The sequence below is a fragment of the Argentina anserina genome, chromosome 4, assembly GCF_933775445.1.
Source record: "Argentina anserina chromosome 4, drPotAnse1.1, whole genome shotgun sequence".
Lineage (NCBI taxonomy): Eukaryota > Viridiplantae > Streptophyta > Magnoliopsida > Rosales > Rosaceae > Argentina > Argentina anserina.
Window position 1 is genome coordinate 23,020,206 of NC_065875.1, and position 19,311 is coordinate 23,039,516.

The 19,311-nt window shown below is 37.3% G+C and overlaps 3 protein-coding genes across 3 annotated transcripts; 1 reads left to right on the forward strand and 2 right to left on the reverse strand.

The window, feature by feature from the left end:
* Positions 1-4,126: 4,126 nt before the first annotated feature.
* On the forward strand, positions 4,127-5,084 carry LOC126791589 (zinc finger protein WIP6). The gene is made up of 2 exons (XM_050518066.1): positions 4,127-4,480; positions 4,581-5,084. Exons 1-2 carry the CDS (start codon positions 4,127-4,129, stop codon positions 5,082-5,084), a joined length of 858 nt encoding a protein of 285 aa, XP_050374023.1.
* Positions 5,085-9,260: 4,176 nt separating this feature from the next.
* On the reverse strand, positions 9,261-9,926 carry LOC126792420 (secreted RxLR effector protein 161-like). The gene has a single exon (XM_050518842.1). The coding sequence runs from the start codon at positions 9,924-9,926 to the stop codon at positions 9,261-9,263; it is 666 nt and encodes a 221-aa protein (XP_050374799.1).
* Positions 9,927-18,173: 8,247 nt separating this feature from the next.
* Positions 18,174-19,297, reverse strand: LOC126790670 (allene oxide cyclase, chloroplastic-like). The gene is made up of 2 exons (XM_050517000.1): positions 18,987-19,297; positions 18,174-18,891 (listed from the first exon to the last, which is right to left on the reverse strand). The coding sequence occupies exons 1-2, from the start codon at positions 19,213-19,215 to the stop codon at positions 18,368-18,370; spliced, it is 753 nt and encodes a 250-aa protein (XP_050372957.1). The 5' UTR covers positions 19,216-19,297; the 3' UTR covers positions 18,174-18,367.
* Between the last annotated feature and the right edge of the window lie 14 nt (positions 19,298-19,311).

Genomic DNA, 19,311 nt, shown 5'->3' on the forward strand with positions numbered 1-19,311 from the left:
GTTTGAGATTCAGTTGTCATGGGCGTGTGACCGTGTGATTGAAATCTTGCTCTTGATTTCAAAATTTTGTTCTGTATTGGACTGCCGATTGGAATATTGGTGTGTTCCTTTGATACTATATATATGTCAATGTCATTGTGTATTAGAACCATTAAATTTAATGTTATTTTAATTTTTATATGATATATAAAAATTAAAAAATACAAACCGTCTAGTCCCCATTTAGGCCCCCGACTAGTCCTCTAGGTGTTAGTTTCCGGCAATCCACCCGACTAGTGTTTTATAGAACCTTGAGCTTGTACTAAGAGGTGTGCATAGTGGAAAGGTTTGCCCTTCAAGAGTTAAGGACACAATTTTTCTCCCTACATTCATGGTTTATGCTAGTAAAAACATCTTAGTATTATATCTCTTTATTGCTTCCGTTTGTTTTTACTTTCATAATTAAATAGTCTATGTGTACATTAGGACACTACACATCATTGCTATCCTTGTGTCATTGCTTCGAAAAAGTTATCACAATCCTATTCACACCCATTCACACCCCCTCTAGGACCTACAAGTGGTTTGTTTGTTAATTTATTTAATGTAATATTCACGTCGTACTCTTCTCCCAAATATACAGATCACGTTTTCTCTAGAAGAACTAAGAGACGAAGAAATTCATCTACCTTCGATCACAAATCTTGGATTTGTTGATCCATTGGTATCAAAGGTTTGGGGTTTTGAGTTAATCGAAATGATTATTTTCAAGTTGGTTCATGCATGGTATGTATACAATCATCCATATATAGACCCTGAAATATAATCAATATATATATATATATATACACGATCAAAACTGGGACTCTAGGAGCCAACATCATCCGCCATTGCCTATTACCAGTGATAAACCTATTCAAGAGGCCACCTAGACTCCAGCCCAGGCAAAATTCTAGTTACTTTATAACTGTATGTGCCCTATTTTATGTTGCCACTATCAGTTCAGTTGGTTGAGTTGTTGTGTCCATCCTAGGTAATCTAAGTTCGAATCCAACGACACTCCTTTTAATTCTTTCCTTTTTTCCCACATTTTCTTCTTTATCTCTTTTTTTTCCAGCAATTTATCTTCTTATTTTTAAGTCCCTCTTATGTAAATATGGTTTAATGACAAGAGTTGTATATTCATACAATGTTCAATCATGTTTTAACTCATCTCTCATGCACTTCTACCTGTACATAAATGGTACTAAAAAAAATTGGTCATCCCTAAAAAAACACATAAATTAGCTTACCCTATTTTTATATCCCGGATCGGCCTCTGCTTATTACTAAAATTGGGAGTTAACGCTTCATGAAACAATCACTAATTTGTCTTCATAACAGAGCAAAATCACTCAAAGAAAGCATTACGTACTCCACACTTTTCCACAGTCTCGATCTCAATTTTACTTACATAGTCCGAAATTCCAAATATAAATAGTATGCGCGGAGGCTAATTAAGAAGTTCTGCCGAGATTCCTCTTCTTTGGAACTGGGGTGGAGTCAAAAATAAACTCTTGACTACAGAGCAGTGTTGTGATTGATGATAGAGTTTGGCACTGCCACTTGAACAGTAGTGTAATTAGCTATAGAATCAGAACTCTCTCTCTCTCTCTCTCTCTCTCTCTCTCTCCCTCCCTCCCTCCCTCTGTGTGATTGACAGATCAATGGGGCGGCTATGAAGTCTGATCAGATGCCACTCTTAGCTTTTCCCCAGTTTCCTTTTCCAGACAAGACGAAGAATTGGAAACTTTTACTCTGTCTTTCCTAGATTCAAGTCTCGCATATACATATTTTCACAAGGCAAACACTTAGTGCGTGACCAACACTTTGTCTCTCGTTCCATCGATCCATCTTCAATTCTATAGCTAGCACATGTCATTCAATACAGATACTACTCATGCTAAGGCTAGGAGTACTTGCACTCCTATATAGTCGAAATCAAAGCATTGGATACACCATGTATTCATGATAATGCAATGAACCATGCACGAATTATTAAACTTTCTCAGCTATAGACATTGCACATTTCAAATTGTAATAACAAAAACTACTTGTTACCACTCTCAGTGTATAGTGCTCTTTAGCTAGGGTTAGGGCTTAGGGGGTATCTCCGACATTGCAAATTGTGACTAATGGTCAAGACTCAAGTTCTACTTTCAATTCCCACTATATTTCTGGGTAGTGAAAGCAAAAAGGGTGGATGAAGATTAAAGAGTTCTTATCCCACATGTAGAACTTGGCCTCTATCTGTCAGTCAGAGTAGAAAATAACAACAATCAAGCATCAACCCTAATCTGTATTTGTATATATATATATATATATATATATATATTTAGTCTCCAATCTAGGGCTTTTGTAAATAACCCTTGTCTTCTGCTTTTCTGTTAGCTAGGTTTAGTCATTATCATCCAGTGGTCTCTTAGTCTTGATCAAACCTAGTAGTACTTTTACCAACCCTTTTGCCAGTCTAGTCCTTATTTTCTTTGGGAAGAAGCGCAATGATCGATAGCTTTTTTACCGTCTGTGTTTTAATCTCTGTGGTGAGATCAGCATTGATGGGATGTTTTGAATTCTCTGTCTACATTCAAGTTTTCTATTTTGGGCCGTATCTAGTCAAACTATAGGACATCTCTGGTTGGCCCATTAATTAATATATCCCAAAAAAAACAAAATGATAACGAAACTTCTATTTATTGTTTTGGGGGATAAAAGTTTGAAAATTCTATATATTGAGTGTGACTCCTTTGGATTAGTCATTTCCATGATTAGTCATATACGATTAGCTTCGGAATTTCAATACTGTACTTCATAGGCCAATAAAACACTGAAAAAGGTGACAGTTGAGTGTTTAAAGTAGCATTTTTGGACAAAGTAAGCTGTAGATGACTGAGAGTTGATAGGAAGAGAACGATCTCATGACATCTTCACTTTTTGGCCAACATTGAGATTTTTGTTCATTTATGTCCAATGATGGTACTTATGCTTGGATTTTGTCTAAGAATCTCAAAAATATGTATATGCCTATCGCAAGAGAAAAGAAGAGAAAGTACATATGTACATCATCAACATCAGAGGGCAGATGATCAACGAACTACAGTAATTACTTTTAGCAACGGCAACAATAGTTTGCAGCACTTTCTCAATCTTAGTACGAGCTCTCTTTTACTATTCTAAAGTTCTTCGTCCTTGAATTATGCTACAATAACACAAAATTGTGTATGGAATTTTATATAATCGACTAGTAACACTCAGGTAAATCGGTCAATTAATTTAAGGGTTAAATGAATTGAGGTTTATCCCTCCCTTTTTTTTTTTGAATGGATCTCATTCTAGGTAAATGAAATGAGGACGTGGTAAACGGTAACGTCCCTTTCCCGCAAAAATTGCTATCACTATTATCACCATTTCTCTTTTATTGCCAAAAGTTGGGAAATGAAAACTCACGCCTTCCACCCTACAGTTCTCCATGCCTGCCTTATGTATCTCTCCCTGCATACTGTATATGTTTCTATCTATGACTCTCCCAACCCAGAGAGAGAGAGAGAGAGAGAGAGAGAGAGAGAGAGTGAAAGAGTCTTTTAGAAATCAGAGTGAGTAAGGGCAGATATCAGTTTACTATATCCATATAAACGAAATGAAGAGAGAGAGAGAGTTGGGAATCGAGCATTATTTGGATTTTGGAGCAAAGTGAGTGAGAGGTGAGAATGGTATTGGTAATGAATGGATACTGGTACGCTATTCTATGCATATATTGCATTACTCTCCTCCTTAGCTGGTTTTTTGTCTCCTCTTGTATCCAAACACGCCAAAACCTAAAACACACAGAGACATATAATCAACTCAAGTCCCTCTACACGTGCAACTTTTCTTGCTCTTAACCCAAGCACAACCAATCCTTCTCATCTGATGGCAAGATTGACATTATATATAATAGCTAGCTACCTACCTATAGCTTTAGCTTGGCTAAGATTTCCCTGCGCCTGAAAATAGTGAGAAAAAAAAACACGATCCCAACATTAAAACTAGACTTTATTTTATGCCTCCTCCTCATAGCTAGCTCTGTTTCTCCCAATCTTCTTCTTCTTCTCCGGCCTAGCTAGATACCATGCACCACCAAGAAGATGAAGACGACTCGGTTTTTCTCACTCTCGGCCCTCCCGGACAGCCGGTCCACGACCACGTCTTCTACCAGCAACAGTCCTCCTCATCCACCCAGCCTCACCATAAAAACCCTAATTATAACGCAAATCATGAGGATGGTGTCACAGTAGCCCTTCACATAGGGCAGCCCTTGAGCACTTCCGGACCTTCAAACAACAACAACAATACCATTGTTCACATCGAAGCTCCAATGGAAGGCCAGTACTGGATCCCTTCTCCTGCTCAAATTCTCGTCGGCCCGACTCAGTTCTCCTGCCCCGTCTGCGGCAAAACCTTCAACAGATACAACAACATGCAGGTAGATCATGCTGAGGCAGCTGAGCCGGCCAATAACCTCATGATTACACTATACCATAAATTGGTTTCTTAATTATATCATTCCTCGTGTGTTTTATCAGATGCATATGTGGGGGCACGGCTCACAGTACCGGAAGGGACCGGAATCGTTGAGGGGAACGAAGCCATCTTCATCCATACTCCGTCTACCATGTTACTGCTGCGCCGAGGGCTGCAGGAACAACATAGACCACCCTAGGTCACGGCCGCTGAAAGACTTCAGGACTCTGCAGACACATTACAAAAGGAAGCACGGCACGAAGCCATTCGGTTGCCGGAAATGCGGCAAGCTGTTTGCCGTGAGAGGAGACTGGAGGACGCACGAGAAGAACTGCGGCAAGCTCTGGTTCTGCATCTGCGGCTCGGATTTCAAGCACAAAAGGTCACTCAAGGACCACGTGAGGAGTTTTGGGGACGGTCACGCCCAGTACGCTGTGGAGCTTTGCGCTGAGGCTGAAAATGATGAAGAAGAAGATCTGGAGGACGAGGATGATCATGACGAAAGTAGGGACACTAATGGAGGAGGTCGGCATCATGGACTTGGGTCTGTTTATTTTAATTATTAGTGTTAAGCTAAACATGGACATTATCGTGTGGATGCAGTAGTAGTATGTACTAGTCGGCATGGATCGGAGGTGGCTAATCAGTGTAAATTCAGGGTTTAGATTTTGTTTGCGGAGGACTAGTTCAATTTGACTGTCTGAATGTTTGTGTCTGTCTCTTGTGCGTTTATGAGAGTGAGAGTGAAAGAGGGAGCGAGAAGAAGAAGACAAACAGTATGATAGCCCAGGTTCTTCTATGCATTATTTAATGTTGGAAGTGGCAGTTCTATGCTTTAATTTATGTATCTACCTCTCCGAGATCGATCTCATATTTCCTTCTATTATCCATCTTCTTACATTGATTTAACTCTACTGTCGACTCATCATTCAAACATCCATGTGACATTTTAGTCTTTAATAGATCATCAAATGAAGCGGATGTCTGAATTTTGTTTCATTACGTCAATAAGTACACCCAACCAGGGAGAGTACGTGAGTATGGAGATGTATGGCATGTATCTCCAAAAATGATATGGTATTAGCCTCGTTTAACGATTCTGTATGATAAACTGCTGTTTCTTTTTTCTGTAATTGATGGGTTTAATTCTCTGCTCGTATGTACATATATAAGAGTTTGCAGGCCGGATTCTCAGTCTCTCATGCACCTTTGCACATCAACCCTGGCATATTGCATTTTTGGGTGTAGGCGTCAAGGCGTGTAGCTACACTTCAATATAATGGACAAGATATTGGATGAAAATGTTTTCTATATCAATATGCCAAAACCCTATCGTATGACGAAGCTAGACTTCAACTTGAATTTGGACAAAGTTCGCAATAAAATTGCCAGTCTGCTAAAGATCGAGAGTTCGAGACTAATTAAACTGGGTAAAACATTTCATCACAACCCGCTACTGGCCTCAGTCCTCACCATGACTCATACATATCGAGCCACGCAAATGAACAGAGTCGACATTGAAGTCTTGAATGTGGTCAGCGAGTGCAGAGAGGAAGGCAGATATACATGCAGACAATGAACACAGTAGAGAGTCACAGATTCTACTGTTGATACCTCATACGTACATGGCTTTATGTCATTATATATATATCTTCAGCCCTAACTTAGGGATAATATATAATGTTTACGAATCCCATGCCAGACCCCAGTTCGAGTACTCTGGAGTCTCGGAGTGTGTATGAGCTTCATCACTGGCTTCTACTATCACTGGTAAAACTCAAGTGTCAGTGACGACCTAGCTAGGGTAAGGATATGGACCACTGGCAAAACTACTACTACTGTATTTGGGGTTTCGCCCAAAGAGAAGGACTCCGCCTTTTTCCTTTTTAGAACAACTACAAACAGATCATTACGAAACATTTTCAGTCTCCATCTGCTTCTCTCTTCTGCATTACTCATACTCTCTTTAAAATCGATTTCAACTCAACTCTATTTCTCTCGCTGTCTCTCACTGTCGATTCCGTCTCTGTCTATCGATCTAAATTTTGTGTATACGGAACAGTAATAATGAGTACTAAGTATCATCATGGCCTCTTTTTGTTTGGCTTCATTACCATTTTCCGACGTGTTATGTTTCAGCCTCGATCCTTTCGTTTTCCTCTTTTGCTACTTCAAAAGTTAAAATTGCCCTTGCATGCATGGAATCATCATTCGAAGGTAATTAACTAGGAAATCCTTTCATAATCTCTCAGTTAACTATAAACTAATTAATCGTGCCTGATCTGTGCGTGTTTGCATGCATTTTGCGCAGCGTTCATGTCTCGGATGAGGGTTACAGAAGCTAAAAACACAAGGTCTTTGGTCTAAGATTCTAGAACCCAATTAATAAATTAATGCTTCTTGCTAATTAATTAAATGATATTTACAGGAGAGAACGAACTTTGGGGTTTAAGATCCGAGAATCTTTTGCATGCATACATCATATAAAAATTAGAACTATTGATATCTTGTTAAACATTTTTATGTGAATCTGTTTGTCACTGCAAACATGGATATTCGAAATTGAGGGTCCACCATATTCATGCTAAGCAGAAAACGGGTTTGCTTTAGACGTGCTATATATCATGTTTCCCACATTGTCAATTTTACTGTGTCAGCTCTGAAGTTACCTGAATAATTTACCCCACAGTGAAAAAGACTGCTCTCAGATAAAGCTTATTCAAAACACTGAGGTCCACTTGAACCGCCATCATGTGCTAGTGCACCGTTAATTTGAGCCCACCGTCAATTGGTCTATGGTTAGTCAACAGTTCTGCAAATCTTTCATTATGGTCTCTCTCCTCTTCCTCATATATTCATCAATGTCTTGAACATTGAGTGTATGAATTTCAACCAAACATATCTACAGTAATTAATCATCACCCATCGACCACCACTTGACCCTTTCATACCCAGAAAAAAATTGAACACTGAGTTCATCTTCTGGGTACACCCACCCCAACCCAAACTCACCGTCCTAAAATATCAGGCAAAGTTCTCCGTCGCCGCCCTCGTCTTCAAGGCCTCAAGATGCCCTCGACGGCAATGACGTCGGCATCGATCAAGGGGTGATCAAGGGGGTGACGGCATCGCGGGACTTGCAGAGGGGCCTTGGCACTGGTCGAGGCACATGGAGAGGGTTACTGGGTCGTCTTCCTGGTTGTCCATGGAGGATTAGGATTAGAGAGAGAGAGAGGTATTCTATTATTTTTGGCCAAAACTTTTGTGGTTTGATTTCGTATAACAGAGTTAACATCGAGGTTAGTGTAGTAGATTACTAAATTCATTGAATGACTCTGATTGGTTGATGACACAAGGTTCACTTTTACTTGGAATAATTTTCCATCTGTTTAAAGTACAAAACTTGAATCTTGACACATTATACCGGGACTGAGATCCTCTCCTAATGGCCTCCCAGATTCACTTATTTTATGTTTGGAGACATGCACAACAACCACATGGGATTATCGCACGCATTCTCTTCTCAGACCCCCTCCTTCTGCGCTCTTTCTCTCTCTTGAAACCAGTAATTATATGGATGCGATTTTAGTTTGTTTTAATGTAAATCAAATTAAAATTACATGATATGAGTACAAAATCAAAGATTATATGCATAACAACTAATCGTTAGCTTAGTGAATGAGATTTACTTACCATCTTCATGAACGACGACACCGTGATCCATTGTGCCTTAATCCGAAGTCGCTAGGTGCTAGGCAATGTCTTCTGTTAGTCACTACTCTTTGCTTTCTCAATGGACAGAAACTTATGCAAATAACTCGTAGTGATAACAGGAACGTTTACCATCTATATATAGGGAATCTTTAACCTTTAAGAGTCCTTCCATTAAAGACATCTTGCAAGTTAAGTCATCTTATTTAGATTCCTGATTCAATACTGATTTGTAGTCTTGCTTCTAGACTTAAATTAGAATTCCTTACCATAATGATATAATACACGAAATCATTAGGAACTAGATTTGATATTATCTTTGTTTCCATGTAGAAATAGATTATGACATTAAAACATATAATCATATAATATGTGATATGTCCAAAATTGATCTAACAATCTCCCACTTGGACAATCACTTCCGGTTTATGAAAATTAAGTTCATGTAATGTCAGAAACTATACTACCTACTGTAGTGGGCGCCAAAAACAATCGAATCAAAAATCCCATCACAACATGGTCACCTTGCAGTTACTTATGCAGAACAAGAAACGAGTTACACTTTAACAAAAATGCAGAGTTTCTTTGCTACAACATAAGCTCCTGCAAAATACATATGTCCAAACCCTCAGTATTGAGATATATGTATAATGTGTATTAACAAGTATAGAATACATATACATCAAGTCCTACCGTATGTTTTAAAACCAGAACTTCAAGCAATAAACTAGACACCAATGACTTTATAACTTGCTTGAACCATATCATCATGCTAGACATGATTAAAGTCATCTGATATGCAAGTATATATACAACTGTAACTTATTTGTGTAAGTTTTTCAGAAACTAATGTAAAGCTGCAGCATGACATAACAATTCTGAAATACCTCAAGACTTTATTTAAAACAAAGAAAACTGTTATCACAAGGATGATTAAAACAATAACTCAAAACTTGTAAATTTTAGTTTGCTCCTACTGGACTTAGCTCCCACTGACCTCAAGCATATAAGTTAGGCAAAATACATATGCTCTATATGTGTTTCTTGAACACTTTAACTGGTAATTCTTTTGTGAAAGGATCAGCTAGTTGTGAGTTTGTATCTATGCTTAGGACCACTAACTCACCCCTTTTAACCCTCTCCCTAACACTGTAATACTTTAAATCTATATGCTTGGAATTGCTAGATCTCTTATAGTTCTTGCAGAAGTACACAGCTGCCTCATTGTCATAAAAGACTTCCAATTTGTCTTCCACAATGTGACTGAGTACTTGAGTTTGCTGTAGAAAATTTCTTATCCATACCCCTTCACACACGGCTTCATATACTGCTATGTACTCAGCTTGCATGGTTGAGGTTGCGATCAATGTCTGCTTCATGGTTTTCCAAGCAATAGCTTCTCCTGCTAGCATGTACACGTATCCACAAGTGGACTTCTTTGAATTAGGGTAATTCCCTGCAAAATCAGAATCTGAAAATCCAATAACCTTCAAATCATTGACTTGTCTGTAAACTAGCATGTGATTCTTTGTCTTCTGTAAATACCTTAACACATTTTTCCCTGCAACCCAGTGTTCATAACCTGGATTAGATTGAAACCTTGATAACATCCCAACTGCAAAATCTAAGTCAGGTCTTGTGCAAACTTGAGCATACATGAGGCTTCCAACTAATCTTGCATAAGGCTTTGACTTCATGTTCTCCTACTCAGTTTCAGTTTGTGGTTGTTGACCTTTTGTGAGCTTGTCACCTTTAGACATTGGAACTTCTCCTCCAGAGCATTGTTCCATACTAAATCTCTTCAGAACTTTAGAAATGTAATTTTCTTGGGGCAATCCCAACAGTTTATGTGCTCTATCTCTTTTAATCTCAATCCCTAGTACATATGATGCTTCACCTAGATCTTTCATGTCAAAATTCTCTGATAGAAAACTTTTGGTATCTTTTAGCACTTTTAGATTGCTGCTAGCCAAAAGTATATCATCAACATATAGTACTAATAAAATAAATTGATCTCCAACTGTTTTTAAATAAACACACTCATCAACTAGATTTTCAGTGAATCCAAAAGAGGAAATCACTGAGTCAAATTTCTTGTACCACTACCTGGAAGGTTGCTTGAGTCCATAAATTGATTTCTTCAGCTTGCAGACCAAATTCTCATTCCCTGCTTCAATAAATCCTTCTGGTTGTTTCATGTAGATCACTTCATCAAGCTCTCCATTTAAGAAGGTTGTCTTAACATCCATTTGGTATAGCTCCATATCATAGTGTGCAACTAACGCCATAATAATCCTAAAAGAATCTTTACAAGAAACTGGAGAAAAAGTCTCAGTGTAGTCTATGCCTTCTTTCTGCGTAAATCCTTTTGCAACTAACCTTGCCTTGTGTCTTTCAGTGTTTCCTGTTGCATCTTTCTTGGTTTTGTAAACCCACTTGCAGCCAATTGCCTTTTGACTTGGATCAGCTTCAACTAATTCCCAAACTTCATTTTTCTCCATTGACTCAATTTCAGATTGCATAGTTTCTTGCCACTTCTCTGACTCAACACATTCTGTAGCTTGAACAAAATTTGTTGGATCATTGTCTTCTGCACAATCTTCTACTACGTCTGCCTCAGTTAGATAACTGACAATGTAAGGACAATTCCCCCTCCCCCTCAAATTTTGCTTTTCTAGCTCTTTCGGATCTTCTAAGCATAGGATTTTGAGGAAGAGCTGGAATTAGATTATTTTGAGGTTGTGGAGGTTGTGGAATTAGATTAGGTTCTGCTATATGTGCAATTGCAGCAATGGGAGGATTCTGAACAACTATATTGTTTTCTGGATTGTCAATTTGCATTTCTTGATCAATTTCATAATCATCTACATCTTGATTTTCTCTAATGATGTCATCTGCTAATTCATAATCATTATCAAAAGGTAATGTATTTGCTAAATCCTCATCCATCACAAGTTCTTCAAAATCTGAGGATAAATCCTCATAAATTGTATTGTGAATTTTCTCATTTATGAATTTTACTTGATGAGTTTCAAAAATTCTGGGTGAGTGTTTAGCAGAATATAACTTGTGACCTTTAGATTTATCTGGATAACCTATGAAATAACAGCTAACAGACTTTTCATCAAGCTTGCTCATTTTTGGATTATAAATCCGAGCTTCTGCTTGACAACCCCATATATGACAATGAAAAAGACTTGGTTTTCTACCACACCATAATTCAAAAGAAGTTTTCTCTATGGCTTTACTTGGTGTTCTGTTGCAAATATAATTTGTAGTTTTTAAAGCCTCTCCCCATAAGAATTTTGGCAACCCAGTGGTACACATCATACACCTAACCATATTTAGAAGGGTTCTATTCTTTCTCTCTGCAACACTATTTTGTTGGGGATTATAGGGTGTTGTATATTGAGCTTTAATTCCATGCTCTTGCAGATACAAGGCAAAAGGACCCTTTTGTTGATCTTTTTCTGTATATTTTCCATAAAATTCCCCACCTCTATCTGATCTTACTGTTTTGATCTTTCTCTCTAGTTGATTCTCTACCTCAGCCTTATAGATTTGAAAGGCTTTAAGTGCCTGTGATTTTTCTGAGAGTAGAGAAACATAACCGTATCTAGAGAAATCATCAATAAATGTAATGAAATACACGTTTCCACAGATAGTTTGGTGTTTAAATGGACCACAGATATCAGTGTGTATGAGCTCCAACAACTCTTTACTTCTTACTGCAGTCTTTTTTCGTTTGTTTGTCATCTTACCCTTAAAACATTCAATACAATCATGAAGATCTGAAATGTCTAACTCGTTTAAAATGTTGTTCTTTACTAATAGTTTCAGTCTCTCTTTGGATACATGACCTAATCTTCTATGCCATAAATATGCATATTTTTCATTGTTCCTAGTTCTCTTAACACCAGTTAAGGTGCTAGTACTTTTAGTGTTATCTGTTTCAACAAAAGAAATATCTTGTTGAGATATTGAACAATTTAACTTTATATGATCATCCAATATCACACCAGAACCATTTTGCTCTTTATTTCGAAAAATAAGAATTCATTTATTGTCAATTAAAAAACTACATCCAGCTTTAACCAATTGAGAAACTGAAACTAAATTCCTTCTCATGGAAGGTACATAATAAACGTTATTCAAGACTAGAAATTTTCCAGATCCTAAATCAAGCCTAAGACATCCTGCAGCTTTTACTGTCACCTTCATCCCGTTTCCAACACGCAAGCTAACATCCTCACTTCTTGGAGTCCTGGTCTTTTTGAACCCCTGTAAGGAATTAGTTATGTGAATAGGAGACCCGGAATCAATCCACCAAGATTGTGGATTGACATTAACAAGATTAACTTCTAAAGAAAAAACTGTATTAGAAATAATCTTACCATTTTTAGCTAGTCAAGCCTTATAGCCAATACAATCCTTTTTCATGTGACCTATTTTCTTACAAAAGTAGCACTTGAATCTGAATGGTTTGTTATCCTTTAGCCCTGTGGTTGCTGATGTCTTAGAGATGATCTTGTTAGGCTTAAGCTTGTTCGGTGGATGTGACTTTCTTTTCTTAGGCTTTTCAAGCAGGTAAATGGTTGGGGTTTGCTTCTTAATCCTCTCCTCCTCATCAGAACAGATGGCTATTAGTTCATCTAGAGTCCAGTTTTCCTTTTAAGCATTATAGCTAGTCCTGAGATGGTCAAAACTGCTTGGGAGTGTGTTCAGTGCATGATGCACCAGCAATGTGTCATGTACTCCCACCATCATCTCTTTAAGCCTATTGTTGATATTAATCAACTTTAATAAATGCTCTCTGACTCCTCCAGTTCCTGAGTATTGCAGGCTATGATATTCCTTGTTTTGCCTAGCTATCTCAGCTTTCTCACTCTCCTTGAACTTAGCTGACACGGCCTCCAGGAAATCAGTAGCAAATTCTAGCTCAGCCACGCATCCTCTAATGCTTTTAGACATAGACTGCCTAATAACATTCTTAGCCATCATGTTTGAATGCATCCACTTCTTATAGTTAGCTTTGAATGTGGTTTTATCATCTTCTGCTGGGGTTTCAGGTATATCCTCTTGAAAACAATAGTCTATCTTATCATTCATGGTGATATAGGTTTCTACAGAATCCTTCCAAGCTCTAAAGTTTGACCCAATAAGCATTAAAACATTGTTGAAGGTGAGGTAGGTGCTACCTAAAGAGCAAAAGAAAATTTTATGAGTTCTTAGTTTTCAGTGTTTTCTGTTTTGTCATACAATGTCAATCAAGACAAGCATAAAACAAAAAATACCAGAAAAACAACACAGTCATATACTTGCATGTAATTCAGTCCATAACTTTAATCAACATTAAGCAATACTTTTGAGCAATTACTTAACATCCTGTAATTCTTTTCAATAAGCCACACAAGATAAAAACATGTTATCCAAAGAATCAAATCAACATCTTTAGACAGAAGATCTAATTCCAAGTATCCGAATTTATTTTCATCAAATATGCTTATTGTTGTCTGTATTCTAAAATCATATTTTAACCACTTCTTAGGAAGAATAAAATATGAATTTAAAAACACAGGACACATCTTTTCAGTTTGTTATCTTGAAAATTCCTGCAGATATCAAAGAAGAATGCTTTGTGCAATATGTTCAATTATACCAACAGGAAATCACAAACCAATTTTTGAGCTTATAACTTTGTTTTCTACCCAGATAATCTTTATAAGAAAACTAAGCTCTGTGCCTTGTAAACCTTTTACAATGTATAAAATTGGGAGATTTTAAACTCCTGCATACATTGTCCATCAATTACAGGACACACATAGAATGCAATCATTCAATTCATTCAATTCAACCATAGAGTATATATTTGCATAGAAAATTAAATTTCTCAGCCATAAAGGAACCACACGTCAACCACAATCCAAGTCTCTAAGCTACTCTTATATGCACGCTGGGTGTGCTCTAGGGTTCTTATGTATATACATATATATATATATACTTCATATAATCTGCTTAAATTGAAATCGGAAAACCTTTAAGAAAAACCTCTTGTGCTTTTTTCCCAAATTTGCTGCAGTTTTTGTAGCGGAAGCATATAACAAATTTTTTTTGAATCAGCAGCAATTTTCTTTAGTCTTCTTAATCCGTAGCAATTTGGGTTATGAATCCCGTAAGAGACGTAAAGGTCTCAACCGCTTCTGATCCAGTCGTCTTCCCAAATCCAGAACTCAACGTTTTGAAAAACACAACGGCTGAAAATTTTCTTGAGTTGTTGTTCTTGAGTTCAGATTTGGTTGAGACCGGATCCGCGTGTTTGCAACCGGTTCGACCCGTAAAGCAAAATTTCTCAGTAGTAACGCTCGCGACCAGCAATAACGCTCGCGATCCTCAGTGACGCTCGCGACCATCAAGTAACGTTCACGACCATCCCCTTTTTTTTTTGTTAAAATCTAAAACCGATTTTTAGTTATTCAAAACTGAAAATTTTTGTGCTCATAAGTGCTCTGATACCAAATGTAAATCAAATTATATGATATGAGTACAAAACCAAAGATCATATGCATAACAACTAATCGTTAACTTAGTGAATGAGATTTACTTACCATCTTCATGAACGACGACATCGTGATCCATTGTGCCTTAATCCGAAGTCGCAAGGTGTTAGGCAAGGTCTTCTGTTAGTCACTACTCTTTGCTTTCTCAATGGACAGAAACTTATGCAAATAACTTGTAGTGATAACAGGGACGTTTACCATCTATATATAGAGAATCTTTAACCCTTAAGAGTCATTCTATTAAAGACATCTTGCAAGTTAAGTCATCTTATTTAGATTCCCGATTCAATACTGATTTGTAATCTTGCTTCTAGACTTAAATTAGGATTCCTTACCATAATGATATAATATACGAAATCATTAGGAACTAGATTTGATACTATCTTTGTTTCCATGTAGAAATAGATTATGACATTAAAACATGATAATCATATAATATGTGATATGTCCAAAATTAATCTAACAGTTGAACAATTTCTGATTGGAGAAGTGGAATTGTAGTTTCAGGTTTAATCAAGTTATGCAAGTCCAACACACAACAAGAAACCAAGAATCCTCATTTTCTCAATTCAAGATCAATTCTATTAACTCCTTATAGAGGAGAAATACGAGATTTACCAAATAGCAAATACCAATTCAGATCTTTGGCTTTTCAGATTTTCCTTATCTATTCTCCCATCTCTTTCTGACTTTTTTCATCCAAATTCTTCAAAGACCCAGTATCAATCTTAGTGTGCAAAAGTGTCGGCTGTTGGTGTTTTGGGTTACTATGAATGATGGGTTTTTGCTTGGCATTTTGCAGAGCATGAAATTTAATAACTATCTCTTCAACCGATCTCTCTTTCTTTTTTTTTCTTTTTCTTTTTTCGAAAATTGAATTAGCCGGGTATCACAATTTCTGGGTTTGCAAATTGAAGTGTTAGTGTTGATTATTCTCATTTGAGATTATTAAGAGAGAAAAGTTTAAAAATGGACGAACCAAAGAGCCTCAATATGCCAAGGGTTACTGGATTGACAAGGTTCTGTACTGAGAAATAATAGGGGGTTTTAGAACAATTTATCTATGACTGAAAATTTCATCTCTCTAATTTAAATTGCTTGTTCTTGTTTGAGATGAAATTCCGCGTTGAGAGCTTCAACAAGATTTAACACTTCTTGAAGTGGGTACATCTGATTGTGGTAGAGGAAGAGAATTTGAGAGAGGAGGGAGAACTGGGAGAGATGGAGCGAGTGTGGCGAGGGGAATTTGACAGAGAAAGAGATAGACGATAGCATTTGTACGAGGTGAGAAATCTGACCATCTATTACAATTGGACGGCTGATATTCTCTTATTAGGCAATATGAGGAGAGAGGCGTGAGGAGAGGATTCCAATCCATTATACCGAGCCAAGCAGTATACCTGCTCTCTCTCTCTCTCTCTCTCTCTCATGTGAACCTTGATATTATATGTGAATATGAATCGGCAGACAGTTCAACCAGGTATAAGATCATCACGTTGAACATAATTTACTAGCCAGACAAAATCCATAAATATATGCCTGATAAATTTCTACGTACATACTTGTTCTGCACCCAGAATCTTATCTGAGACTTGAATTATTATGTATCTGCTGCTGCGTGAATTGTATGTGAGGCCAGTGGCGATCGACTGGCCAACATAATCATCAAAGTTTAGATCTATTCTGATCGGAGTCCAGTGTGTAATGAATATATATACTTGAGGTCCGCAGGGGCTCTCAGTGGATCAACTGGTAAAAACAAAGTCATATATATCCGAAGAGATGGGTAAGATGAAATGCGTACTTAGATGGAGATGAGAATAATGGTTACTTCTGCAGTGTGAAAATTTTCAGTTTACATCATCTGTAAAACTGGAAGGTGTATTTTGAGGTGAATTGAAAACGAAATGTCGTCTTGTTGTTGTCAAGTTGTGATGTGGATCTTTATTCCTTTGTATAGACGTACTAAAGAGTACTTCAGTCAAGCCAGGCACAAGCAGTTGAAAGACGAAGAACAGTTCTTTATGGCCGGAAATGTGCTAAAAGCCTAAAAGCATTCCGACAATTTCTTTCTTCTCTGGCTTCTTTTTTAAACCTAACTACTAAAATATCTCATACTAGATAAAAATGGTTCTTGATTTGGCTTCTCATCCATATTGTAGTGAAATCTGATGCGCAGGATCGTCACGAGAATGAGCCTAGCCGTGCACAGTGGCGGAACCACTTAGAGTGGCTATAGCCAGCCGAAAATTGTGCTGAAATAGTTCTAAGTATATGTGTTAGTTTTATTAAAGTTTAAGTTGGTGGAGTTGACTAAAGACCAAGCATAAATATCCTTAGATAGAGTTGGTTGTATGTTTGATTCCCACATTCCTCTTTTTATTTTTCTCTTTTTTCATCCTTTATTTTTTCTCCTCATTCCCAATTCTTTCATTTTTCAATCTTTTTTTTTGTTTTTCTCTTTTTTCATGCCTAATTTTTTCTTCTCCTTCCCGATTCTTTTATTTTTTAATTTTTTTCTCTATTCTTTTACTTTACATTTCTGTCTACTATTTTTTATTAATAAATTTATATTTATTTCTATTCTCTACTCTTTTTATTTTTCTTTTTTTTCATTCCTGATTTTTTCTTCTCCTTCCCAATTCTTTCCTTTTTCAATCTTTTTTTTTGTTTTCTCTTTTTTCATCCCTAATTTTTTCTTCTCCTTCCCAATTCTTTTTTTTTTCAATTTTTTCTTTATTCTTTTACTTTACATTTCTGTCTACTATTTTTTATTAGTAAATCTATATTTATTTCTATTCGCTCTTGTTTTTTTTCATCCCTTGTTTTTTCTCCTCCTTCCCAATTCTTTCCTTTTTCATTTTTTCTCTATTCTTTTACTTTACAGTTTTGTCTACTATTTTCTATTAATAAATCTATATTTATTTCTATTATCTTCTCAATTTTCTCACTATTTTTCTTTATTTACAACATATTATTTAAAAATTCTTTAGATATTTAATTTTTCATCAAAAACTTTGTTATGCCTTAAACCAGCCATACCAATTCTCCATTCCTAGTTCCGTCCCTGGCCGTGCATATCCTAGCATTCAAATTGTTGACTGAAAAAATTTCAGTTTGTTTCAAAATTACTCTTGCAATAATGTGCCTAAATTTTCTCTTGCTAATCAGTTGGCCAACATTCGGGAGTCGATGAATGATGAATTCGCCTATATTCAAATTGGGCCGAAAACATCGGGCTTGTAACAGTAAAATTGACAGGGCCCAATGGCCAGCTCAAGCTTGACCAATGGTTGTAGTAGTATCTACAAAGCAAGAAGTTTGAGTGCTGCTTCAACATTCGTATATTTCTTTGGTGATGTTTGTTTCCCTGATTACCAGTTTGAGTCGATCTTAACCTAGGAGTGTTATTAGCTTCGGCTCTTCGATACAATATCAGAAACTGTAATCTAAACATGCAGGGGGCTTGAAGTTTCTCATACAGGAACAAAAATACAAACGATAAAAGAGACCCAAAATCTAGTGCTACATGAAAAATACAACACAAAAAATTTAAATTTTGATGTTCCACATTAAAACTCTCAGTTGGTGTAGTTCTTCACAGTTGCTTGAGGCTCTGTGGCCTTGGCAGCCGGAGAAGGCTCGACGGTAGGAGACGGAGCTACCGGCTTCCCGGTAAGCTCAGCCGGCAAATCAGCAATACCCTTCAAATAAAACGTGTAAAACAGCTTGAAAGGGAACACAATCTGCTTCAGCTTCACCTGTCCGTACACACCTTCAAAGATCCCAGATCCACCAGTAACAGCCAAGTAGGTGTCCTCATATGTCAAATAGGCCCCTTGTACTGAAATATGACCATAGTCCCCGAAATAGAAGCTGTAGATTGCCTCGTACCGGTCACCTTTCTTCTCCGGCACGTTTTGGATTAGCACACATAGCCCTGATGTGATTCCCAGCCTCTTTTCCAAATCGCCCGAGTAGATCTTGTTGCTGAATGGGACTAGGTCTCCCAGTGAGTTGACTTCTTTCTTGCTCAATCTCAAGTACGCAGGGCTACCTCTGTCCCGCTCATTGATCTCGTACACATTTAGCTCTTGAAATTTTGCTGAAGAGAAACCAACAATTAAGTTTAACACAAGGAACAATAAAAATCGGATGATCAGCAGAAAGGGTTAGTGAAATAGTGAGGAAAGTACTTACTGGGTCTTGAAGAGGGCTCTGCAGTCTTCTGCTTCTGGCCGAAGAAAGCTACAGTGGAAAAGCTCTTCGAGTTTGAGAAGCCATGGTGGGTTGGTGTGGACTTGATGATCGGGAATGAGTGCGAGAGATTGAAACCCAACAACCTTTGGGTTTGAGAAGGTGAGACAGACTTGATTAGATTGGAGAGATGCAGAGAGGAACTGGCCTTGAGAGAGCTTGAAGTCGCCATTGAAGAAAATTACAGTAGAGACTGTAGAGTTACTACGATTTTGATCTGAAAATTCAAGAGGTTGAAGATGATGGATACAAGGAATAAGAAGGAAGT